General features: G+C 42.9%; 2 protein-coding genes across 3 annotated transcripts in view; both read right to left on the bottom strand.

Annotated features, from left to right (window-relative positions):
* Positions 1 to 12921: 12921 nt before the first annotated feature.
* On the bottom strand, positions 12922 to 21086 carry ZNF622 (zinc finger protein 622). Its single transcript, XM_059475618.1, has 8 exons — positions 21048 to 21086; positions 20514 to 20713; positions 18243 to 18851; positions 16545 to 16802; positions 15673 to 15835; positions 14753 to 14865; positions 13733 to 13876; positions 12922 to 13148 (listed from the first exon to the last, which is right to left on the bottom strand). Exons 3-8 carry the CDS (start codon positions 18847 to 18849, stop codon positions 13021 to 13023), a joined length of 1413 nt encoding a protein of 470 aa, XP_059331601.1. The 5' UTR covers positions 18850 to 18851; positions 20514 to 20713; positions 21048 to 21086; the 3' UTR covers positions 12922 to 13020.
* A 1533-nt stretch (positions 21087 to 22619) lies between these two features.
* Positions 22620 to 27420, bottom strand: part of RETREG1 (reticulophagy regulator 1) — a 64872-nt gene continuing 60071 nt past the window's right edge. For both annotated transcript variants that reach the window (XM_059466606.1, XM_059466615.1), the window contains one exon: positions 22620 to 26794. In XM_059466606.1, the coding sequence (XP_059322589.1) occupies positions 26283 to 26794 (512 nt within the window). In that variant the 3' untranslated portion in view covers positions 22620 to 26282. The remainder of the gene's footprint in view (positions 26795 to 27420) is intronic.

Below are 27420 nucleotides of genomic sequence, written 5' to 3'. Positions count from 1 at the left end.
GCCTCCCTTTTTCCCGGCCAACGCACCAAAAAGTATATTGTCCTGGTTTAGGACAAATTAGGGGAAATCTCCAAAAGGGAGCCCCCCAAAACAAAACAAACCTCCAACCACCCCTCCCCCAACACCGGGTTCGGGAAGGAATTTCTCGGAGGAGCAAAGTGGAAAACAAAACCTATTTATTTACAAGTAACAAAAGAACACTCCCCAACACAAGAAAAGAAAAGAAAACAGAAAAAACAGACTGTGTGTTGAGAGGGCGCGGCGCTTCTCTGCAAGCTTCGGGTGTCCTGGACGTCTACAGGTCAGGTCCGGAGCCGGTCCAGTATCTTCAGGGGAGGGTAAGAAAGAGGGAGCAAGAGAAAAGGAAAAAAAAAACAGCGCAAAAAGCAGAAAGCAAGCAAGCAAAGCGGCTAGCCAAGCCAAGCAGCAAAAGCCAAAAACAAAAAGGCCTGGTCAAACACTCCCCCCTCTCTTCCCCGCCCCGCCGCAGCAAGACGGCCGGGGGGGGGGGGGAAGAGAGAAAAGGCACAGCTGCCAGACACAACACACGATATTGGGATAAAGGCTGTCAACCCACGACAGAGGGCTTCATGTAGATACTAAGGACAACCAAGTCCTATGCTGAATGGAGTAATTTCTCCAGTACTTCTTGGTTTCTGCTCCCCAGAAGGAGCCCCCATAGTGTCCTACATTTCTAGCAATGATGCAGAGAAAAAGTTTAGGTAGTAGACAAAGTTCTACAGCTGAGTATGGAGCCTTCTTATCTGCTGAGGTAAGGGAAGTACAGTCAACAATAGCAAATGCTGTACAAATGAAATGGCACTGGCAAAAGGGAACACCTGAGCACTCAGTCCACAATATTCTGATTATTCTGATCAGGTATTTAGCAAAATTCCCATTCACAAATAATACATGCTTATCAGCTGGATCAACATCGCTATTGATATTCTGCATACTGCTCCTCCATTCAGTCATTAACTTCTTTATAAGGTTGTTTAACCAAGCTAAGAATATGCAAAAAAGATTTTGATTAACAGGGCTATCTTCTCAATGCAGCCTATTTTAAGGTTCACGTTAACTTAAAGAATGTGGCTCCAAAGTGAAATAAAAAGTCCAGGTCATGAATACTGTAAATGGAGCTCTGTATGCTGATGAGTTGGGCTCCTGCCATTAAGGGCCAAATAAAATGCAGACCTAGGTAAATTAGCATATGCTGTACTACTGAGCTATCTACATCTCACACAGTGACACTATGGACCCCCATTTAATCAGAGAAGATGACTATTAAAGGAGACAAAAAAGTGAAAAGGGAAGCTGTGAGCTGGCATCAAATTTAGAAGTCGTTGCTTTTAAACTGGGAGGCTGGAAAGGTGTGCTGGACAGAGGCTTCCATTTCCTTTAAGATTACACAGAATTTATGACTATTGAATTTGAACCACAAGGTCCAGTCTGTTATTTCTCCGACCCTGCATGCAGGTCTGCTCGGAATGCAAAGGCTAACCCTTGTTTTCTCTTGGCTGGAAACCCTGGGGGTTTGCCACGGAGCTGGAGCTGAAGTGTGGCTGTGGATGGGCCACAGGAGCAGAAGTGGACTGGGCAGATGGAGACACGGTCTGTGAAAGCAGGAGAGTGTGGGGGCAGTGGTGGGGAGAGAGGTCCATGGCTGGGGAAGGTTCCACAGAGCAGGTGCCAGAGGGAACTCAGGAGCCACCTAAGGCATGTTCCTCCAGGTCTCAGCAGGAAGACTCCACACTTTCCACCCATATGGTGTCTGAGCTAACATTAGAAGCATTCAGCTTGAGTGAAGTACCAGCTCAGGGAAAGGCAACAAGGCTGCTCCTAACAAATGTGAAAGTCCTCATCCACATGCCCCCACATGCCATCTGCCCAGTTCATCACCCAAGCAAGGGAAAGCTGGAAGAACTTCTAGGGTGAATAGCCTAGTGAAAGCAGAGGGAACAGAGGGCAGACTGTGTCTTCAGGAGTCTTGCCAGCACTGTTTGCCACGGTGTCTGTATTTTCCGGAACACCAATAGTGACATTATTTATCTAAGAATGGTTTTCTGTTATGGCGGCAAATAGTTTTTTGTGTAAGTGGAGCTACACCAGGCAGAGTGAGTGGACAGAAGTCTTGGCAGTGTCTCTCTGCTAGACAGAAATGCAATTGCCTTGGGTGAATAAAGGTGAAGTGGTCTTAACTGCAGTGCACAGACTTGTTATTTTCTAGCTGTGATTGTTTCTTTGCATCTTTTCCTTCATTCTCTCTCTTTTTTATTTTTAACCTTACCTCAGGTTTCCCTCAGGCTCTGAGGGAAAAAATTCCCTTCTCAAAATATTTGCTCATGACTGTCTTAGGTTGAAAATGGTGTGTGTATTCTGCTCCTATCTGATGGGCTAGTTATCTTCTGTTAATTGGGCAGTTTTCTTTCTCTTCTACAACCAATCCTCCCTCCAGGGAGGATATCTTCTGTTAATGGCCCATTGAGTCTCACTGCATGACTGATAAAACTACATCACCCCATTGTGAGAAGTTCCACCCAGAGGGAGGAGCCAAGCATTCCTAACTGGATATAATCAGAGATTTAGAAGACCACAGCAGCCTTTTCCCACTGGATTCTGAGGAAAACCAGGTCAATCTACATAACCACTGGATCTTCAGAGGAAGATGACACCCTTCTACAGGATCACTGCTTCAACAGAACCACATCTGTCACTCCAGGACTGCAGCCACCATTTCAATTGGACAGCTACCAACACCCTGACCAACAGGGTGTCAGGTCATATTCGGACTCTGTCAGCCTTGTTCTGTATTACTGCATTGGTGTTTTTTTGTTTTGTTTTTTTTCTTCCCTAATAAAGAAGAAAGAGCCTGAGAGCCCCCTAATTACAAAAATATAATATAATATAATATAATATAATATAATATAATATAATATAATATAATATAATATAATATAATATAATATAATATAATATAATATAATATAATATAATATAATAGTGTGTGTGTGTGTGTGTGTGTGTGTGTGTGTTACAATTAATGATTTTTTGGAGCCATTGAAGACTAAACTGGAATTTGTGTATTTATATATATGTGTGTGTATTTATATATATATATACATACACACATACATATATAAAATTATAATATTTTAGAGGGAGGGTTTTACATTTTCCATTTCACGGGAGGCTGCTGCCTTCTGTAGCAGACACCTGTCTTTTCAAACCACAACAATGACCCGGTGCTGTCTCCAAGCACAGATTCAGGGAAGTCAGTTCTGTTCTTTTCTCCTTTCAGCACAAAGAACTGAGACCAAACAGATTGAGCATTAAGCCACAGTCTCCACTGGCCTCTCAGTGCACATGCCAGATGGGAAGCAGAGGTGGGATCTCCTATGCAAGCCCCTTAATTCCACAGGATGCATCAGGTTTTCCCCAGGGCTATAGGAGACAGCATTTCCCCTCTCAGGCAGACTCTGCAGTGTAACTGGCTGTGATGAATCTGGATTGTGGTGAAAGCTGTCAAGGTACAGCACAGGAGCTCTTACACTCCCAGTAGCTGGAGCCAGTTGCTTCCAGTCAGCTGGCTGAGGTTCACATTGTGGCGGTTTCCTTCTGGAGGCAACTTCTCCCTGCATCAGAAACAGTTTTACTTTTTAATGGATGTACTACATTAATTTTATCACGAGAAGTAATTGCCTGCCCAGTCCTCTTGTGGCTAGTGTGAGCTACATTTGACTCCAAGGCAATTTGTGTTTGCTACTGAATGTGGACAACAGTTTGCATTTCCGATCAGGCTGGTGTACTATCTCTAAAGTTCTACACCTCTGGTGAAGACTGTAACAAACTTCTGGCGTAAGATAGCAAGTTCTGTCTCCAAAGACAGAAGATGTGGTTTCTCCTGTCAATGGTTTGTCCTGTTTGATTCTGAATCTGCTGGATCCTTGCAAAGATGAGTGTTTTCCACAAGTGACTGGAAAGGAGACATTGCTGGAAGGAAGCTTAGAGATCACTGCCCAGAGGGCTGATCTGATGACTGAATCAGCAGCATTTCTCTGTATTTTAGTCTCAAAATTCAGGACAAGCAGACATCAGACAGCAGGAAGAGGAAAGCAATGAGGTTAACACATCCCACATTAGCCAAAGAAACTGAACATCTAAAATAATGTTTGTAAATAATGCAAATTATGTTATGCCAAAACACCAGCTGGAATCAGAGCCCTAAGCAAAAAGCTAAGTTTTGCGGGAGAACATCCCCAAAGCTGTGTGGCTCTCCATAGAAGAGACCTTGGTGCTTACTGCAAGATTTCCTTTTCCTTCTGTCTGAATACATTTATCTCTTTCTTGCTGTAACCTTGATGTGTATTTGTACTCCAGATAGGGCACATCACAGAGAAAGATGAACAGATGTGTAGGAATGCTGAGGCATTTTGCAATATCATCACCTTGGCCAAGGAGGAAGATAGCCTTTCAAAACCTGCTGGGTACTCATTCATAAATTGATGCTGTTGCATTAATGAAGGAATTCCAGTTTACTCTTCAATGGCTCCAAAAATCATAAATTGTAGCACAGTACAGAGAAAAAAGCAAAAGCTCCGTGTACATGACTAAAAATAAAATGAGAGGCAAAAAGGTTAAAATGGAACTAAATCAAATAAATTACATCTACCTGAGAACCAGTCACCTATTCCATATCTGGAAAATGCTGAAATGGCTATATTTCATATTTTTCTGAAGCATTTGGCTAGTTTATAAGAACAGCTCACCAACTTCTTCAATGGACTTTTAAAACATTAAGTAACTACTCTGCAAATACTATCCTCTAAAAGTCCATTGAGATTCCTTTATTGCGGGCTGTAAACTTTTACACATTCAGTATGCAGAGGTTTTGGACTGCACAAACCCATTTCCCCTTATCATACTACTTTATTATTTTCCTACAAACCCTTTAAGCTGTGCTGCAGATTTCGTTTTTTGCTCTGATAACCTTGAGAGTTGCTGGTAGGTGACTAATGAATTAAAACAGGGAAGCTCAAGGTGCATATATTCAGAATTGTCAAGAGTTTGCCTCTGAGATAATATCTAATAGGAATGCATGCCTTGGTCACACAAGAACACCCCACAAGCACTTAAGATATAACTGGTACACAGTAAAACCCTGAGAAGCAAAGATTTATTAAAGGTGTAAGGTCTTAGCAGGAATGGAATGCTAAAAAGGGAAGCAAGCCCATAAACTGCTCTCATAATGATTTTACACGAAAACACTGAGAGGGATCTGATTAATTACATCAAGGCAACCAGTTGTGACATTTTTTTTGCATGTGAAGGTTTGAAAGGCCTATGGTAAAACTGCTCATAAGAGCTACTGACCATGTGGGCAGATGGGGCACCGTTTGCCTGGATGCTCCTGATACATGACTTAATGCCTTTGGATGACCTTCAGTCCTAGGCATGGCTTCTTCTTGCACTTGCCACTGGACATCAAACCATCCCCTAGCCAGTCAGAAGGGGATTATTTCCCCACAACCAGTGAAGTGCTAAAATATTACACAGAATCACAGAGGATTTATGTATTTATTCTCTCTGCTTGACTGATTTGCTGCTAATATCTGCTGCTGTCACAGATAGGCATAAAATGGGCTTGGAAGTTCAGGAGCCTTCATACTGGAATGCCTTGCTTAGGTGAGCATGGGAGCTGTGATCTGCTCCTGCTGACACAAACTGCAGGAAGAACAAAATGTAAAATGTTATTTTGCTGTCAGAGTTCCGTTGGTTGTTTGCTAGAGTTACCAATGGCTTCTTTTGCTTTACTCAGAGCTCAAATTCCTAACTGAGGGCTGATGTAACGGAACAAAGCACGGATTTGGGGCTACTCTACTGAGCCCTGTGAGCGCCCAGCCCGCTTGAGATGACTCAGGAACAAGAGGAACAGCAGCAGAACAAGGACACAGAGCAAGGGTATCTAACCATGGAAAGAACAGGTGGATTTCCAAATGATTCAATGCTTCGTGACCTTCTGAGTCTGGGAGATCTCGCAGCTGGGACATGATAAATGATCAAGGTGGGCTGACTGCAGTTTCTGGCACTGGTTCCTGACCCTGAGTAACTTCAGAGCGCACGTACAGCTTTGGCTGTAATCCTGCCCAAAGTACTTCAGCTATTCTTAATGGCTGTGCTGGGATTGCTTCCTGGAGCCATGCCACAGTACAGAAAAAAATGGATGATTCATGGGGCCAAAAGACCAAGTCATATAATATAAAACTTCAAAGGCATCTGGCTGATTTCTATATTTAGCTGCTGAGTAATGAGAATTTGAACAGCTGGCCTATTAATTAAGAAGAGGGCACCCTCCTGCAAGCACTTTAAGTCAGTCCTGGTCAGCTATCTGAAAGGCATCTGCCTTCAGGAGAGGACTCTCTGCTTCAGATTACTACTCAAGGCAAGTGCCCAGACCTGGGGAAAGCAAGATGTTGCATTAGATCCTGCTGATTAATTCCTGATAGCTCCTTGCTAGAGAACTGTGTGGGCACAGCAGAGCCACCTAATGCTCTCTGCGCTCTGTAAATGGCTGTGAAACTGTGCCATGACTGTGCTGCTCCTCCCCTCTTCTATAAAAGGCCATTTTTCTGTCAGGAACTGTGTTGCAGGAAGAACCACGATGGCTTTAGGTGGAAAAGAGTCAAGGACAAACCTGAGCACAATGTGTTCTCTCATGCAGCTATGTTAGGCATAGCTGAGTTCAACAGACAAGGAAGGAAACCAAGACAGACTCTATGATGAATTATGGGGCTTCTACTGACATGTGTTGGCAAAACTCTGAAATATGCAAGGGTGATGGACACAGCTCCACAGCTCACAGGTCACTCTTCCCTTCTCTGTGGGACAATGAACCTTCCACTGGCAGGAAAGCAGAGGCAACTGCATGTCCTGTACTGAAGATGAAGAAAGGCAATGCCATTTACCAGTCATTTACTTGGATGTGGGGTCAATTATTAGAGCAAAAGTAAGTCTGGGTTTATTGTTGGCCTATGGACATTTTAAGGTAATATCAGTTGGTAATGCTTAGCACTTAGTGGGAAAAACCCCTTGAAACATTCTTCATTTTGAAATGCCATATTTTGAAAGCCTGCACAGTATAGTTTAGTTAAAATATGGTAACTTGAATGGCAGGATCTACTAAAACACCTTGATTGCAAGGAATTAAGTAAACTATGTATGACTGCTCCTATGAAAGATGTCAGAAAATATCTGGATTTTGGAAAACTTCAGTGAATATTTTATCAAGATTTTCAGTGCATATATCACGAACAAACACACAGCTGCCCTACCTGTTAAGGCAATAGTGTTAGTGCAGCAGAACAGGGAAAGACCAAATGCAGATCTTGCCTAGGAAAGCCAGGCTGCTTTCATGTCTGTAAAGTGCAGCAATTCAAGGGTGGAAAGCTACCCAAGCCAGAAAAAGAGAAGCCAACGTATCTGTAGATGACTGTATAAACCTTGCAAACCATTAACAGGCATTGGCAGGGGTAGGAAATGTGAAATTGTTTTGGCATGGGGGGATTTGGTTGAGGTGCAGCACTGCAAGGCAAATTAGCCCTGAGGTTTACATGCATGCCCTCTTTTCTAGCTTAAAAGAACCACAAATAACAGAGGAAGCTGAGGCAGAGACAGCACAACCCAGCTTCAGCTGGTGTTGAGGGCTGCACCTCCATGCGCTGCAGAGCCTGATGTGAGTGTGCTGCAGATGGCAAAGGCTCTGGAGCACTGCAGCCCATTGACACAGGGAGAATGCTCAGGAACACTCCTTCCACCTCAGCTTGCTGGAAAATATCACCAGAGCTGGGTAACAGGTTATCCTGCTGCACTGCTCTCACACATCTGAAGTCCTTGGTTTACCCATATGTTGCAGAAATGCAACTTCTGTTGGTCTTGTGACTATTTACTGAGCCACTCAGTTTTGTAAACTTCTCTCTGGGTCTTCCTGGCACACTTTAAATATTAAAGTTCTCATTGAGCTGGCAGCATAAACAATAAGGTGTTCCAAGGAGAAGTGTATCTTGCTACAAATTTCATTTTGTAAAACATCAGGTTCTTTGTGGCCTCTTGAGCTCATACAAAATGTAAAGATTTTCCTTTTCCCCTTCTGTAATCAATAGCATTTGCTGCTGCTAAGTCTGTTATTTGGCTTATTGATTGCCAGTCATTCCTACCCAGACCTGTTTCCTAAAGATCCTTCAAGAAAGGAATATTAAGATATGAGGTTACCTGATGTGAACATGCAGTTCCTCTGAGTCCGGGTACACATTCCCTTTTGCCCACATGATGCAGGAGGAGCAAGCCTCTTACTTCCACATGAAAGGTTATGGAATTTATCACTGTAAATTGCTGGCAAATATTGAATATATAAATAGAGTAAAGTAAAAAAAAAAATAAATTCCAAGACAACAAATATAAGGAATAACAATAAATATGTCTCAATGTTAGACAGCTCTTTTCCTTGCATCAGAGAACTGTATGAAGACATACACGCTTGGTAATGTCATTATTAAAAAACCTGCTTACAGATCACTTTTTGCTTTTGGGAAGAGTCATCTAACTTTATACTGGGAGGAACTTTCAGAGTGATTGTGATTCCCTTCCTGGCCCAGCTAGAATTTATGGCTCTGCCTTTTAGTCTGGTACACTAGATGTGCAGAAATCCCTATAATAAAACCAGTTACAGGTATCCTGCCACCACTTCTACAGCTCCTGAAATGCCTGGCTGCTGCATCTTACACAGTTTGGAATGCAGTGGGAGACAACAGAAATTTCCTTTGGATCAGAAATGCCTTTAGATGGTCATTTAAAATATCCAAGCTCTGCCAGCTGCTGAGGATTTGATGATAATCTGGTGACTGCTGTTCTGCAACTGCAGCATGGTAGACTGTTGGATTAAAGCAATTAAGCATTAAGACTCAAGGAGTTAAAGATGTATTTTTAATTTTCAGTCTCATGTGTCCTAAAGATTATTTATAACTTCCATCCATTGTGGTCATGATAGTATAAACCCACTTGAGCCCCTGCAGTGCAGTGTCCCACCAGCAGCACTGAGCTGATAGCGTGGAGGAGGATGACCAAAGCCCATTAGCACAGGATGCCCCAGTTTCAATAGATCAAAAGTAACTCTTAAGAACTGCAGTGGAGAATCTCCCTGAGATGCCCCCCAGCATCAGCTGTCAGCTGGGTAACAGTCCAGCACCTTTACATGTCAGGCCCTTTGCACTGAAGAAACCAATCAGGGATCAGTAGTGGACTCTTAAAGGGGCTGCTTACTTTAAATACTTGTTGACTTGCAGCTTCAGCATAATTAGCTGTTAATTTGTGTTCCATTTCTGAGTCCCCTGTGTCTCTGCCACACTACATCCATATGCTTCTCATTCCTAGCCCCTTCCTTCCAGATGACAGGTACATGTTTTTCCCTCTAATAGCATTTGGTTGTTGCTAGGTAACTAAAGTGTACAAAACAGAAGAACTACTTCCAAAAGGAGATGTCAGATGTACAGATGTGCTCCACCAGCTTCACCAGTTCTTTCATTCTGCTGCTTCATTCTGCTGAGTCAGATACAGCACTGGGATCACTTCAATATCCAGCTGTTAATGGATGGACAGGCAGAAAGAACCCCATCCTTGTCCAAAATGAGCTACCTTTGCTATGCTTCTTACCCAGCCTTTCCTACAATGAAAGCACCACTTGAGATGGGGTGATCTGCTCTGGGAAGAGCATGCACACTGAATTACACTCGTGCCAGGAAATTCTTGCTCCAGAGTACCCACTGTACTCTGACACAGTCTCAAATCTACTCATTGTAGGAGCCAGAAAATGCAAGGTTAGAGCAGGGGAGCACAAGTGCAAGGCTGGATCATAGCTGGAAACACAGTTCCCTGGTAGGAACAAATGTAATTTGGAATTCTCTTTGGAAACAAAAAATTGCCCTCAGCTATCCTTTGTACAGGGAGGTAAAAGACTAAACACTGAGAAGTGTGTTTAATAAAAATACTCTCAAATAGTTTGACATAGCTGGAATTACCTACAAGTTGTGCAGATTGTAGCATTGTTGCTGACAATCCCCATGTACTTGCTCCAGCCATCCTCTGTCAGCAATGCTCTCCCAGGACCTACATAAAGATATTAATAGCAATTCATCTCACAGAAGCCTGGTGCTAATCTTGCCTCATGGTAGTGGTGAGGTCTGCAGTCTCACCCTACCTCTGCACTGCATGAATGCACTCTTATTCGGCCTTATTTATTTTCATAGTAAACACAATTCTGGGAAAAGCTTTCCTACGCCCTCTGCTGTTTTTCCAAGACAGCCATTTTCACCTGAGTATTACAACTCTTCCTGTAAAGCACCAGTAGGTTCCCATACCTCTCTTCCGTTTTCTTCTGACTAAACTGCAGCAAGATGTATAGGACAGAATCATAGGTGCAAATTATACCAATTACTTCCTCCTGCTTCCCTGTGACCTGCAAAATGACCACCAATTTTCATAGTTACTTACCAGCATTTTTTCTTAACTAGACCGTTCAGGAAATTCAGGCAATCCCCATCTCCTCATAAAGAGAAGGCTTCCTTGAGCAAGTGAGTACAAAGAACAGGAGCTGCCTTTGGCTCCCTTTCATGCTGAGGAGAGTGGCAAACTGCATGCACCTTCAGCCTGAACCTTATGGCTGCAAAGTAATTTGTCAGTGGATCAAGGATCTCCTTGTACTTCTGCCTTCACTGCCAAGCCTCCTTAAACTCTAAACCACTAAGACTGAAGCATCTGTACTAGGTTATTCCCAAAAACCAGCTTCAGAATAAGTCTTTATTGTAATTTTTGTATATTCCATGATTGATTGTTTACCAAAAGCTCAAGACTGCGTACTGCTCTGATTCTCACTAGTGACTTATTCTGGTATTCAAAGCTAGTTCTGCAGCTTTCAATACTCAGGTTAGTAAGCCTTAAGCCCTCTACTTCTGTATTTTTGTGTATTTATGTATAAAGACAATCTTACCCATAAACCTAAGACCCTTTGATAGTAACTCTCCAAAGAAAAAGACACAACCAGCACCCAATGGCCAGATGGTGGGACCTGTCAAATACAATCAGAGTATATCCTCAGTGTCAGAAATCCATACCATAACCACAGGCTGGGCCAGGTCATGACTGTAATAAGGGATATGGTGTCTGAGGATTCACACAGCTTGAGTCACGTAGCTGAGACCAGGTGCCTTACCTCTGACTTTGAGAGCGAATAACCCAGAGTGAAACCTCTACAGACCCAGCTAGGGATATACAATGGCAGTAACTCTATCTTGTCAGGAAAAAGGAGGTACTCAATAATCAATCCAACTTTAGTTTAAGGTCTTGGATGTGAACACAGCCTTTCTCGAAAATTCTCTCCGCTTCAGTTTTCCTTTCACTCTAATCTACACCTTTTCTAAATATATTAGTCAGTTTACTTACTAAATGTTGTGCAAACCTGTAGCCTCCATTACTACTCAAGCCCTTTGTTCTCAGTAAATGCAGGAACAGCAAAAAAAAACTTCCAAGGCAGCAGAACTTTCACTAAAGAAACAAAAAACCACTAATGAGTAAAAAACCACACAGCATGCACTCCACTATGAAATTATCACTTTCCTAAGAGTCCCATAAATACAGAGCTCTCTCAGAAGTGCTGACATGATGATGGTGCTGCCTCTTCAGAACTTACCTCTTAGGGAGACTAGGGAACTACTTTAACTTAAAATACAGCATTAACAGACAAATGTCTCTCTGCTATTCTCAGTAATATCATGCACACACCACTCACAAGAAATAAAACTTTTATCAAAACCACACAGTGAAAGCCACTCCTTGGGAACCAGAGCAATCCTAAATGCAGAAGTGACACCTGGCTGTAGCCAGCTGCCTTCCCAATGAACTGACAGGCAAGGAAACAGCCATGTTCCTGTGGCACACACTCAGAGTCCAGCACACTACAGCTCGGGGCATCAGGAGCCAGCCCATGACTTTGAAGGTGCCTGCCTCCCTAAAGGAAGGTCAGCACTGGTAAGTCATGGAAACATTTAACATCTCCACCAGCAGGACCAAGGCAGCACTGCTGCCTCAGCTCTAACACGCAGGTTTTCTCTGCAACAGTTCCTCTGCTTAAGTGGGAGAGCCTACCTGTTCCACCCAATACATGTCTTGGGTCACTGCATGATGATAACCAAACACCAGTACTGAGTGGGAACAACAAACACTGTCATCCACAGTATCTTCACAGTTTCAAGCAGGAAATGCAAAATTTTGATTGACATTCATCTGAATGTTAGGATAATTTTGAGCAGTTCTCAAGAAGTGAAAATTCATTACATTCAATGCAAAACAACTACGCTGCAGATTATTAATCCAACCCTGAGCTGGAGCATTAGGCAGGTACAGTCAGCTTCTGAGGACAGCATTAATCCTGGAATTATGTTTTCCATCAGTGCATTTCTTCAAACAATTATTACTTAACCTTCCATGAAACTTTGCTCTCAAATTTTCACCTCAACAGTGCCAGCTAGAACTGCAAAACACCCAGCTAATATGTCTGGCACCACAACTGAAAACATTCAGTACACTCCATCTTAAGCATTTAGATCTAGGAGCTCCTCTTGGCTTCAACCAGTTAGTAGAATTGGAAACTGAAGATATTCAGACAAATGACAATGTCAACTGCCCCCCAGACATGGGCTGCACAAAGATGGGCAGCAAGACTATGCATGTACCTTCAGTCATAGCCATGACTACTCTGCCATATGTTCCACTGAAGATATTTTATTTATAAGTTAGGCCCATCATTATTTCAGAAGAGACAAGTTCTCTGCCATTTTTCTTTTTACAGAGGAAAACACACCAGCAAACACACCAGCATTTGACAGGTACCGAGTCCATTTTAATAGGAGAATCCACAACCCAGAAACCATTAAATCCCCCTTCCCATAACCAGCTGTAGGCAGTTCTCTTTGGAACTCAGAATCTGACTTGCATCCGGAAATGCATCTGCTTTGTAGCATTGTTACTCATTCCTGTCTTGAGCATCCATTTTGCCTTCATCCTCTGCAGGTACTGCATGTCACGCTGCTGGGCAGAGATGGCCCCTGCAGGGAGGAAGAGAGATGGATCAATGTCTGCCACCTTACTTACAACTTGTATGCAAACCAGCTGACCTGCCCACGTACTTCAGCAGTTACCTACAGGCTTTCCTGCCCATACTGGTACCCTTCTTTCCCCTTTTCTAGGGGAAAGGAAAGCCCAGTTCCCTCTAAAAAATACCCATGACTGATTAAGGCCAAAGGTTGTTTTGCATTCCAAGTGTGATTCTTGTATTTCAAAAGTGGATATGGACCACAACTCTGTTCCCCTACTGGAAAAGCATTCTGTCAAAGCATGACTTATATTATTAAATAGCAAGAGTAGTGACTTGGACAGGCAGAAACCAAGAAATCATAGGAAGTCACCAAGCATCACAAAGAATGGAATGAAAAGCTTGCACAGAAGCTGCACTGGATTTTAGAAACAAACTTCCTGTATCTGCTTGGATGTCAGGAATTAAAATGAACCGAGTGGAAGACAAACTACTGCATAAAGCCCACGTGTAAAGCAAAGTCAGCCTCTGGAACTGTGGAGGAATGATGCCATCCCAGAGCCTCCTCCTCTGCAAAGCCCTCCCACAGTCACTCACCTGCCTGCCCTGTCCAGCCCAAGGCTCGGTACTGCTGCAGCACCCGGCCCACGGCTTTCTTGTTCTTCGCCACGGCCACGTCTCGCGTCACACCAAAGCGCTGCCTGTAGTACCTCATCAGGGAACGGTGACCCACCCTGGCACCTGCTCACAGGAGGGGACAGCTTATTGTGCATCATGAAACAGCTTCTGAAATGGAGTACTCCAGTACCTTGTGAGAACTATAGAAAACCCCTCTGCTGAGAAATGTTACTAAAGGGTCCAAATCTTAAAAAATTTGGGATTATTAGGGAACTCAATGTAGTTACTGTAAGAGCTGCTTGAAGAAAAAACACATAATGTATTACACATAACTGCTATTCAAGAGGGCATTAGCTCAGATAATAAACATGCAGTTATCAGAAAAGAAAATCTTAATTAGTGGAATGAGCAGACAGGCAATGCTGTTCCAAGTAAACCAACTTGAAAGTGAAGCCACTTGCTGACATTCAGGAAAACTTGTGTAACTGAAGAGTTGGCAGCACTTTTCAGAATGAAAGGGCTTGGGTCCCCACATACAAAAGCACCAAACAAAAAATAAAAGTGAGAGTGCCAAATGCTGAACTAGAGAAAGGCTATTTAATAATTCAATTTACTGAACTAGTTTACTGAATTAGGTGGGAGCTGGCTCTCTACAAAAAGCTCCTATACTAGATAAGCTAAGTTATAGCCTCTCCAAGCTGCACTCAAACAAATATGGAAACTCTTGCTGGAGTAAACCATGAGAGTCACATGATAATGAAGACATAAAATGGGCAAAGCAACCCACTGTTCCAGTCCAATACCCATCAGCGCTGAAGAAGCTGAACTACTTGAAAATGAAAATAATGGAAGGTGAGGAAATAACCCCAAAGACACTTAAATGCTAAATTACCTTCTCCCTTCCCAGAGGAAAACACAACAGTGGCCAGTGCTGCAGGCACTGGAGGCAGATATAGGAAGTGCAGAGAAAGTAAGCTGTGACACAAATCCCATGCCTACCTGATGGAAGGATCAGCTCCATGGTGTCATCATCATAATCCAACTCCTTCTCTGCTGAGTGCTTTCCAAGAACCTCCACATCCTTCCCATCCTCGTGATCAGGATAACTGCTCCTGTGGAAGAGCAGCAATACATGGTTTAAACATGGGGAGCAGCCACAACTATCCAGACCCACTCTACAAAAGAACCAGGATGCACAGCTACAGCAAGGCACAAACATTGTCATTTTTCACCTGCCTTGCTCTGAGAGTTCCTGACAGCAGAACTTGGCCCTGAACAGAGCCTGGAGACAAGGAAGCCTTTTCCTCCACCCTGTTCTGCAGCTCAGCACAGTTCTGCTGCTGCACACCTAACAGTGACTTATGGTGAAAAGCCACCACAGTGCAGGTCACCAGCTCTGCACAGCTGCTGAATGAGTGCTCTCAGACAGCTCTCCACCTGCCACCATAATATGAGGTATTTCTGACCAAAATGAACACAGCTTAGGATTAGTTGCAGGAAGTTCAACAAGAGGCCTCTAAATCACAGCAGTCATGTTCAACTCCAGCTACACAATGAAACTTATGTAAAACCCACAGTTGGTCTTAAGTCCACAATCTGTTTAAAAGGCAGTGGGAAAGACAACTATGACCTTTTATGGCCTTTGCTGGTGCACTGAAATCTCAATTCAGTAACAGCAAACATACAAAACAGAATTCAAAATGTACTTTGATGTAGGACTGGTAATTATGGTCACAGAAGAAGACAACCAATCTTGTTGTTACCATTACCTAAAACAGTGGGGAAGCAACAATGCAAAATAAGTATTGGAACCTGAAACACCATTAAATTTTAAGAATTAATAATAGTTTCTAATGTAATATTTAACTGTTCTTATGTCTGTCCCCACTTGTGTCCCAATCAAAGACAAATGACCTCACCTAAAATCATAGAAATCTGCAAATTCCAGGGCAGCATCTCCATCTGTGAAGAGTTTGCAGTGGCTTTTATCATTCATGTGAGCCTGGACCGCTTCCGTAGAGTAGAAGGATTTCCCCTTCTCATTGCACCAGATGCAGATTTTCCCAACGCCGACTTTCTCTCCTGCAGAAAACACTGGCACTTTTAATGGTCTGAACAAAATCTCTCTAGTCAGTAATTAACACTTCTGTGACAAAGCCTTCCCAGCTTGCAGGCAGAGAGACTTAAGAGGAGCTTCAAGCCCTTAATTTCCAGGATAGCCCTGCTGTTCCTAGGCCTTGACCATATGGCCCCACCAGGGACAAGTCTGGCCATTTAAAGACTTCTTGTGACAAGGTATGGGTCATTCAGCATTCTCAATAACAAACTTCACACTTCCTCCAATATGTTCTCTATTCAATACTCCAAAATTATTTTATTCTCATCATTATTTTTAGACTTAAAGGATGATACAGTTTTTCCTTTTATCTGTCTCACAAGCATTATAAACCAAAGAGACAAATACTTGTGACTCACTGGTAGGACAACACAGTTCATATGCACACTTTAGCAACAGAATTCTGTCCCAGATTTCACATTATCTGAACAACTTTCTCAACATCAGGAAACTACGAGAGACCTGCAGGGTACATGACCATGTTTGCTCATCCAAGTTTTCTCTCATTCTCCCTGGAAAGCCTGTGGTCCTGCTCATGATCAAAATACTGACAGCACTCGGACAAAAAAAAAAAGGCAACGCAAACCAAAACATTTGGTGTCATATCCAAACAAAAATAAGTCCTATCAGAATATAACTATCCTGACAAAAAGATTAGAGAGCACTCAGTCATACCAAGATACTTGATTAGTCCTCGGAGATCCACAAGGTACTCTATGTCTGGAATGAAGAAGCTGTGGATTTTTGTCATATGCGCCACATTTTTTGTGAGAGATCTTGAGTGATGGGAACAGAACAAGCAGTCTGTGACTGGTATGGCCCCAACAGCAGGAATGCTTTCAGCCTCTGCCTGCTGCTCCTCTTCTTCTTCTTCTACACTTTCCATCTCTTCGTCAGAGCCAATGTCTTCACCAGAATCCATATCTTCCCAGTCTTTTAAAGGAAGTTTAAAAAAAAGTATTTATTTTATACTTTTCCCAAGCAAAGTAAGTCCCAAATAAGTTAGAAAACGCCATCATAGAACATATTGCATTTTTTTGTTCTTACAGCTAAGTGCAACACAGTCACTTCCAGGTGTAAGAGTTTACCAATGCCAGTAAAATACATTTCTTTCTAAGATGCACAGCAAAGCACAAGGTCACTTATAAAAACCACTGGCAGATCTGATACTTTCCCCCCTCCATTTTCTCAACTATTAACACTTTACTGCTGTTTTTAGGCCTTAAATTTAATTCACCACAGTGCAAGAGCACAAGCATGGCTCATTGAAAACAAGACAACTCTGGTGACACCAGGAAAATACTCATTTCCAGCAGAGAGGAAAACACACTCCTGTTCACACACTTAAAAGAACAGTTAACATTCAGAAACCTACTAAGATTTTCACAATACAATCTATGAACAACACATTAACATCAGACAGGAGCAAGCTGGCTTCTCCTTTAGGTGTTAAACTGTATGTTCAGAGGAAAATGTTTCTTCTCATGTAGAACAGATTCCCTGAACTGCAACTGAAATTTCAAGAGCACAAAACTGCTGTACCAGATGCAGTAACGTGACACAGGGGTTTCAGAAGCTGAAATGAAGTTCCACCTCATTCATACCTGCTCCCTCACTACAGCTCAATCATCCCATTCAGCTGCTCCAATAGATGTGTTTGGTGCTGCACTGTCAACTACAGCACTGAAAGCATCCTTGTTAAAAATAACTCTTTTCTGGAAATTCTGAAGCTCTGATCTTTTCAGCTGTCTGCTTTCCAGGCTGACCTCCAACACAGAGCTGTATTCACAGGAAAAGGCCACTGGGGTGGCAACTCTTAAATCCATTTTAACACAGACATCAAAATGCTCAGAGGTGATGTTACACAATCAGGTTAAAGAGCAAACTTTCTCCTCTGGTCTTGGTGGGCAGAGGGAAACAAAACCAACTACAGTCCCACCTCTCTTCAACAGATCAGGAAATGAGCTGGGACAAGAGCAAATGATCATTACTGCATTTCTGTTAATTTATTTTTCCAGAAGCAGTTTTAGGATAACCTGTTACATTAGCCTTCTTTAAAGGAAACTTCCTTTGACATTTTATGTGGGAATGGTGCTCTATTACATAGATATACTAGTGACTATTTATACTCAATTTTTACATGCATTACTGTCTGTCTGTCTGTAAGTTGAACAGCTGGCAGTGCAGACACTAACACAGAGTCCTTGGCTGCAAACATGGCCAACTTCAACTCCTTTGTTAAACTGAAAATTTAAGCAAGAGCAAGATCTTTTGTGATGGAAAATGCTGCACTGCTACAGAAGTAGCAGGAAGCTTTTGCTCAAACCATAGCTCACCCCAAGCTATTTTCTGTCAGTGTGTTCACTGCCTTACCTTCCTCATTATCCCCTTCTTCCTCTGTTTGTTGCTTGGCCAGCTTCCTTGCTTGCTGTTCAAACCACTGCAGCCGTGGAGGAATTTCTGGTCGTTCTCTGCTCTGGGACAAGCTGGCACTTTCCCTGGACACTGGAGAGCCACTTGCATTACGGGGAGGTACAGGTGTCTTCTTTGGAGATGAGGATGGCTGGGCTCTGATGGCCTGCTGAATAGCTGTGTTCATTTCATCCTTGTTCACACTCTCTGGGGCCAGCCCCTTTTCCAGATTCTTCTCATTTAATATTTTCACCTTCTTGCTGACAGCTTGCACAGCTTTCTTCTCCAGCTCCAGGTGCTTCTTGGACTTGAGGTGATTCTCATAGGCATTGAAGGTGGAGAACCTCTTGCTGCACACTGTGCAGTAAGTGGCAGTGATTTTGTTCTGCTCCTCTGCTACTGCTCTCTGTGCCAGGACTCTCTCCTGGAAATTCTCAGCAGTGACAGGAGGCATGTCAGCAACTTTACGCTTCAGGTTGTACCTGTGCCAGTCGGTTTTGTAATGGGCACGCTGAATGTCACCATCCTTGAAAGCCACACGGCAAGTGATGCAAGTGTAGGTGGCCATTACTAGAAAATGGCAAAAAAATAAAATTATGTTAAAAAAAATTAAGTAACAGACACAAAAAAGCCCCAACACCTTCATCCTGACAACCTTCTCTTAAGGCAATGTTAGATACACAGTTCTTGCACAGAATCAAATTTATTAAACATCAGCATCAGCAATGAGTGCAGTATTCACGGGCAGCAGCATGAGAGGAAACTTATAAACAAAAGACTTTGAGTTTACTTGTAGCACAACAGTAGCTGAGCATCCCAGCTCTGGATGCAGAACCTGCTGTGCCTGTTGGGATTGGGAGGCATGAGAGGGCCCCCAGTCACAGCAACAGTATTTCAGAAGCTGCATGCTTTTCACTGAAGATCAGTGACTGGAGGCGCTGAATAAGCTCATCTTCTGCCAACTGTAAGACTTTGGGGAGACCAGTGATTCCTCAGAAACAAGGCTAAAAAGGGAAAACCTGCTTACAGGCCTATTTTGTATCTTCCACAGCCTTAATAAATGGCAAAGAAAAAAAAAGTTACCGCCTTTAAAAATAAAGCCTTCTATGCTACTTTGGAGCAGTGTGTGTAGTGCTGACAACACTTTACCCTGCAGAGCTGTTCATCTGGAGATGTAGTCAGTCATGCCTAGATCTAGCACTCCTGGTCTCCCTTCATTTCCCACCATCCAGCCAACCCATGTTACTAGGGCTGGGACAGGACAACTGCAGAGCAGTGACCTCCCACTCATGCTGTCCTTTCCAAATCCATACATTTCCTTCCTTCTCAGTGCTTAACAAAACTTTGATTTCTTTTTTTTTAAACAAAGTTGATGGAATCTCTTGAATGCTCCAAAAGCAAAGAGCAAAAAAAGGTGTCATCTAGTGATCACAGAAAGGACCCTCATTGTTTAACGGATTTAGAAAAACTATGGTTAATCTGGAGAAAAAAAGAAATAATACATCAGGATGAGGGGGTCTGAAAGCAGGGAGAGGAAGAGCAGCCCCTCCGTGAAGCTACGAACAGGGAGAAGCAGTGGTAGAAGTCAAAACACATGTTATGAAATGATCATTCCCTGGAACCATTGGGATCCTTACTTATTATTGTTTGTGCTATCTACAGTGTGATAATGACAGGGGCGATGCAGCAAATGAAGACCATATCATCTGGAGTACTATAAGCATCTACTCAGTATAACAGAAGCTTTTCTTTTTGTGTTTCAGAGAAAAACGTGTTCTCAGGATCCACTGAGTATTCCCTGAGGCGTTCCCCTGCCACCTGCAGCGCTCCCTGCCCTTCTCCCCACCCAGGCACCAACCTTTGCCATAAACACTGACTCAGAGCCACGCTGGCTGTTGGTGACACGCAGCTGGCAGCACCCTGAGGCAGAACGCTCTGTTCTGGTCCAGGACGGACAGACAGAAGCTACACGCTACATTACCACGGGGGCATTTAAAACACCCAGCCTCCTCCCGCTCCAACCCACCCAAAATACAGGAGCTCAGAAGAAGAGGTTTGTAACTAAGAGAAGCTATAGCCATAAACCTTCACCTCTGACACACACATGGAGACGCGTTTACAACACAAGCTGCACAAAACAGAGAAATTCCGTGTAGTTACACAACACCTTCCCACAACCTGCCTGCATTCCCCTCCCGTTTTAAGCCCCAGGATCGAAGCCCCGGGTCCTACCTTGTGTGGGGCGCAGGAAAAGCAAACCGCGGGCACTCGCAGCTCAGCCGAGCCCTTCCCGACAACCCGCGATCTCCCTTGAGGCTCCTGAGTACGGCTGACTTTCAGCTGCCTTCGGCGGGAATTAAACTGAGCCCGTGTCCCTAATCCTGGCACAAGGCAGCCGTTTATTGCACGGACAACAAAAATTCGGGCAAAACCTAGAGATAAATAAATAATAATAAAAAATAAACCCAAAGCCCAAAAGACTCACAAGAGATAAGGCGGGGCGCAGGCGGCAGCCGGAAGCCACCAGGCCAGGCGTGGAGCAGGCCGGGATCACAGGGAGCCGGCACCCCATGGGAGCGCATCCGGCTCGGCCGGGCCACGCCGCCTGCCCACTGCCCCCGCTATCCCCGCTGGCTCGGGCTGGACCAGGCCGAGCCGGTCCATCCAATTCCATTCCATCCCATCCCATCCCATCCCATCCCATCCCATCCCATCCCATCCCATCCCATCCCATCCCGTCCCGTCCCCCATTCCCGGGACACGCACCTGCGGCCGGCGGAGCGGGCGGTGCCGGGCGCGGGGCGGGGCGCGCGGGCAGGAAGCGGCCGCGCGGCGTCCGGCAGGAGCGGCCCGCGCGCGCCCCCTGGCGGCCGGAGGGCGCGGGGCACGGGCGGGCCCGGAAGGGACCCGGCGGGAGCGGCGGCGCCTCACGGGCCGTGCCCGCCCGGGTGTGGGTGTGTTCGCCTTCGGTTGTGTGAAAAATGCATGTATTTTATGATTGGCTTTTCGCAAATATTAAAATGAATATTGTATGTGTTGTGTTAGAAAGTAATGCTGTATTAATTCTCTTAAGTACTATGTTAAATATCGCTTTAGGTTATAAAAACTGTTAAAATAGAAACTATGCTATGTAGGATTTTTTTTTAAAGAAGGGACTTGCAGCGAGATAGCAGCCACAGGACACCTAAATCTTTCAGAGAAAAAGAATTTATTGCTCTCTTATCAGAAGAAACGAACTTCTTCCCGCCTTGAAGGCGCTGTCAGGATTCAGAGGAAGAAGTTGACGATGACCAGACAGAATCCTGTATTTGAATGGAATTTATGCATCATGTATGAGGTGTATGAATATGCAACAGGCTATTGTTTTTAAGGGTTAATCCTTTGTTAACAGGTGTCCTTTTTCAGGCTCCTGCTGCCCAGAAAAAGGTACCTGGACATCCGTAACTCTTTGTATTTGTTGTCTCATATTGTCCTAATTCAATTTGTCCAAATAATTATTACTTTAATTGTATTACTATTTTTATAACCATTTTATTATTAATAAACTTTTAACATTTTAAAAACGAGTGATTGGCGTTTTTCACAGGTTGGTTTGGTTTGGTTTTGGCTTGTTTCTTTTTGTTTTGTTTGTTTGATTGCTTTCACGGAATCAGTTAGGTTGGGAAAGATTTCTCCGATCATCGAGTCCAAGCTATGGCCAAACAGCGCCGTGTCAACTAATGTCAGTCTTGTGCCGAGAATGGCACAGAACAGGCGGGAGGCAGTATTGTAGAAAGAGCAAAGGAAGGCTTTATTCAAGAGAACTGCGCGGTTTTAATAGAGTGATATGATAGATTCTATTTGATTGGCTAACTAACAAAAACACCTTCCTCATACACCGTCCTTGAGAAGAACAGAACGACGAAATAGAAAAACACCACCTGCAGATTGTTTATACTTAACAAGTTATCACAAGAATTCTCACAAGCTGCTGTGAGAAACGCTAGCCATTTCTCTCTCTCTGTCCCATGGCATCCACAAACTAGACCATGGCACTAAGTGCCATGCCCAGTCCTTCCTGAAACACCTCCAGGGACAGTGACTCCAGCACTCCCTGGGCACCCCATTCCAGTACCTTATCACCCTTTCCGTGAAGAAATTCTTCCCGATGTCCAACCTAAACCTCCCCAGTTGCAGCTTACGACTGTCTTTTGTCCTATCACTGGGTACCTGGGGGAAGAGGCCGAGCCCCACCTGGCCAGAACCTCCTTTCATGTAGTTGTAGAGAGTGATAAGGTCACCCCATTTGTTGTTATAGTGTTTATTTCCATTTCTTGGAGCAAAGACACAATGAGATGATTTAAGATAAAAACTAACACATATTTATTAAAACAATCAATATAATAGTTCCATGTTTACAAAACAGTGATCAGGCAGGTAAAGTGCTGCAGAATACTTAAATACGGACATTTTGTAATTCTCCAGTTTCTGGTTGCCCGGGTGGGGGTTACTCACAGACTGGGACGCCGCTCATGTGCTGAGAACAGACGTGGAGACTACAGGGATTTATTTGTTCAGAAGGCTGGGACAGCCTGGAAAAAGTGCAGAACGAACACAGAACAAGTAGAACGAGTATCTCTTCAGATCCTGTTACTTTGGGTTACAATTACTTAACCTCCTCTGCATAGAATAGTATTTTTTTTCCACTAACAAACAGAAGAATGGTCAGTAGGTGTGTGGTACATACGCATGGAAACCCCATGTGCTGGGAACGGGTGGTTTTGCACTGGATTTGACACACCAAAGGCCACCAATCCGATGGTGATCCTGTCACTCGTGTACTGACACAAGGGAAAATTTTCTGAGTACAAAAGAGTGACCTGCATCCCTGCCCTGACATATGTCCTTTTCTTAAATCAGGATGCGTGAAGAAGCCACTGCAAGGCACAGGAGGGTGAGCCCTTTGCTGCCAGGTATGAGCACACACACACACAACACAAGCAGCACTGATCCCAGGGCAGGATCACACACTCTTACCCCATGGCACTGGCTCACACTATGCCCTCTATGCTGCCTGTGTGCCTTTTGACTGGAAATCACAGGCAAGGAAGCTTTCCATGGAAAAACTGTATGTTTCAAAGCTATGTATTGCCCCCTTGCCTGTCTTCCTGCCCAGGCATTCCATTTGAAGGATGGGAAGGTGACAACAGTGCTCAGTAGGAAAGATGCTGTAGACCATTGTGACAGGAATTTTTGAGGAATTTGGCTGCTGCTATAATACAGCCAAATGTAGTTTTCTCAAGGGATTTCCAGCTGAGGGCAGTGTGGAGAGGATCCACAAAGGAGAGAAACATTTTCTTTGTGTTTTGCTGGTGGACTGCTGGGAGTGGAATGTATTGTGTCCACGCAAATGTTTCTTGCATGTGGTTGTGTGGAAGGGAAGAGATAGTTTTTTGCAGAAAATCAGACATCTTTTTACTACCTGAGGAAGAATATTCAATGTTACAGAATTACATCCTTCCCATTACACAGTATTTAGGGGCTTGAATGTAATTGACTATCATGACAGCAGAAAAAAAATCTGAAGACTCTCAGATAAGCAACTATGTCTCTAACTTTAATGATTTAGTTGTTCAAGTTTTGGTTGTTTTTTTCTTTCTGAAAAAAAAGAATGAGAGTCTTACTGGAGAAAAATCAGTGTATTTACGTATCTTGAAACCAGAAAATGGGTAATTTACAAAAAGTCTGAGAAACTCCTCCAACTGCTTTTCTTTCTGATCTAATCTATTATTCTAGAAGAGTGCCCCTGTGTTACATACTTTCATAACCACAAGTATTTTCCATAAAACAACAATAAAGTGCACGCTGTTACAATGCCACCACTGACAGCCAGCTAGCCTGTCCTGCCAATCTGCTCCAGAAAAGCCTGTGAAGCACTGCTCCCTCCCTGCCACCTCTCCTGTCCCACAGCCTGTTTCCCCTTCTGGCACCAGTAGCCCTGGACAAGGGAGCACACCGTTGTTTGGGCATCCTACGAAGCTTCATCAGCAACTTGGATTTGTACTCTTTTAACTCTACAGATTGTCCTAAACGTGTGGCAAGGAAATGAGGCTTTTAAGTCATCTGAGAATTTTTAAAACTCACTGATTTTCCAACAAAAGCTTTTTTTAATTTTGGTTGGGTGTTTGATCTTTTTTTAAATTTGTTTTAAACCTAGTGAAAGCTAAAGAAGAAACTTAGCAACTAATGCTGTAGAAGTGATGTGGGCCATGTTTTCTGATGATTCCCAGAAACTCAGGTGTTGAAATATTGTAATTTGAAAGCTGTGTCTTGTGGGATCTATATCCAGCATCCACTTATTTCATAATGTATTTGATAATGAAGGCACAGGCTTACCCTTTTACTGGTAAAGGACAGCAAACACAGTCAATTTGCATTACTGACACAAAAAGCACAAGCAACAATAAAGCTAGTGTTAAAATATCTCGGCATCCTTCCTTTGGCTGTACTCTTTTTGGCCATCTGCCTATTCTTCCACCTCAAAAGGAATAAAACATAGAAAATGAAGTTAATTTCAAACACAGATTCACCTACACATTTATGTTAGTGGAAGATTTTTATCATCTGTTGCTGTACTTTTTGAGGGTCCCAGATGACAGTATTTACCTCTTCAAATGCCAGCAAATGGAAATTTACTTGAGTAATAGTAGCAGCTGACATGGTCCCTCAACTTTGCTAACGGTTTACATCACATTAAAAAAACTAGCTTTATTTCTTCCTATTTCTTGGATTACTATTGCTTGGTATTGCAATGCAGTTTTGTCACAGGTGAACAAAAAAGCCCTACAAAAATAAGTTATCTGCTTGAGATCCCATGCCACTCACTCAGCATGTGTGGACTTTAAACTGGCAAATAATTTAAACAAGTTCTTTTTTTGTTTTAAATTACATGCCAAGAAGAAGATTCTGAGTGTCTTCTGTAGCAACTGACCTCACCAAATGCTTCTAAGTATATTAAAATCATCACCTTGCAACACAACTTTTGTTGCAAGTGGAAGCAGCTATCATGGAAAAAAAACCCAAACCAAAACCAAAATCTCAAATTAAGGAAGTGGCACCTAAAAAGCCTTTTTGCTTTTTTTTTTTTTAATCTCTAATCTCTACTCCAAACAATAACTACCCTCACCTGCTCCCAAACAGGTTATTCAGTTTACACAATATTAACTTTTAAACATAAAGATTCATTGGCTGACTTCACATGGGCAATACTGCCAAGGACTAGACTCCATCAAGGAACACAGCAGGTGATCAGTCATATAACATGCCACTTTACAACTCTACAAGCCTATAACAGCAAAAAACTTGGAAATGCATCACCATATCCAAAATAATTCAAAGGTTTTAAATATGAAATCTAGGGGGTTTTATAGTGTTGCACACATAATTAAACTTGAGTTGTGCCAGTTCATATACAGTAGGTGCACTACACATAATGCTAACTGCAGGGATCCATACTTTTTGGTAGGATTGAAGGAGGTGAGATGCAGTTAATCTCACTGCAGCCCTCTGATAACGTGCCCTCACAATATGAGTCATTAATTGTATTACATGATTGGAAAACCAAAGGAAATAAACTGCTGATATTGGAAATCTGGCTCAGGACCCCAAAACAGATGGTTGGTAAAAAGGTAAAAGAAACCTCTCCTCCAACTATTTTGAACAACTGACTTCCACCACGCATCTGCAACCAAACAGTGGATACAGAATTCATTTCCATGCTATTACATTGAGGTATAACTACCAGAAACATTAAACTATCAGTATTAGCTGATACTTATCCAGTTAATTCACTTTGTATAAGGGAAATTATCACAACACATCTAAAGGGATAGTTAAAGCTTACAGCTCAGAATTTTCTTCTTTTTTTTCTCTTTTTTTTTTGTTTGTTTTGTAGTATTTGATAGTATTTTTTTGTGTGTTTTATGTTTAGTTTCTTCTGTTTTACCAGCCGTAACTTCAAGGTTAATGACTTCCAAGCAGATTTGAAAGGAAGCCTGAAGACTTTTTCTTTTCCTGGGATTCTGTTTCTTGACCTTGTGAAAGTCCCAATTCTTTCTCAATCTGCTCTAGCTCAGACTGGTCAAGCAGTTCAAAATCATCAGCTTCCTCTGTGTCTGTCTCCTCGCTCAAGCTGGGTGCTGCCTGTGAGGGAGCTTGCTGTAGAGACTGCAGCTGGTCTTTGATGGCAGCAGACACCGCAGCCGTGATGACATCGCCAGCAATTCCACTCATTAAATTAAAGGTTTGGTCACTGGTCAACGGCAAGGACAGCCCTGCAGTGGATGGTCTCTCTTTACTCTGTCTGGAAGCGTGATCCACCTTGACATCAGTTTGCTCTTTCCTTTGTTTATGCTGGGTGGGCAAACCGATGCTGGAGTCATCGTCATCGTTTGTGCCGGCACCGTTTTCTAAAGAGGGAAACTCTAAAAGATCTCGAGCGAAAGCTTCTTCATGATCACTAGGTCGGTCAAAATCTATTACAGGGTTAACAGAGAAAACAGTGTTAGCATTCCCAAAACGTGTCCCAAGAAGGCAGCCACATGTAACAATGTGAGTAGCAAGTGTTCCTCTGAATACATTTACTAATCCCTCCTCCAGTAGTTCTCTAGTGAAAGGAGATTTGTGTGACACCTAAAACAAAATAGTTTTGAGGTCATAATTCTAGTGCCACAAATCAGCTGGTATCAACCTAACTACTTGAACAAAATAAAATTTTAAAGCTAACTTTTTTAGGTATATATCTGTTATGAAACAACCCATCCAAATCCTCAGCACAGCTATTTCAAAATATACCAACCGCATGAAGTCCTAAAATTTATTTCTCTTCACAATATATACAAACTACAAATATGTAAATATGTAAGGATGTGTTACAAACTTTTAATATGCATATGGAGTAATAAAAAGAATGTATATCTGTTTAAAGAAAAAAGATATAAAACCAATGTAAAGACTAATTTCTTTTTCCTTTATTGGTCAATGCTTGTATTAAAAAGGAAACAGAAAATGGAAACTCTACAGATGATCAGAATTGTTTCATGTTGTCAAGAGAATAAAAAGAAAGATGTAATCAACATTAGATTTTAATGGCTGCATTAAT

This window comes from Ammospiza nelsoni, chromosome 1, assembly GCF_027579445.1.
Source record: "Ammospiza nelsoni isolate bAmmNel1 chromosome 1, bAmmNel1.pri, whole genome shotgun sequence".
Lineage (NCBI taxonomy): Eukaryota > Metazoa > Chordata > Aves > Passeriformes > Passerellidae > Ammospiza > Ammospiza nelsoni.
This window is presented reverse-complemented; position numbering and strand designations above follow the sequence as displayed.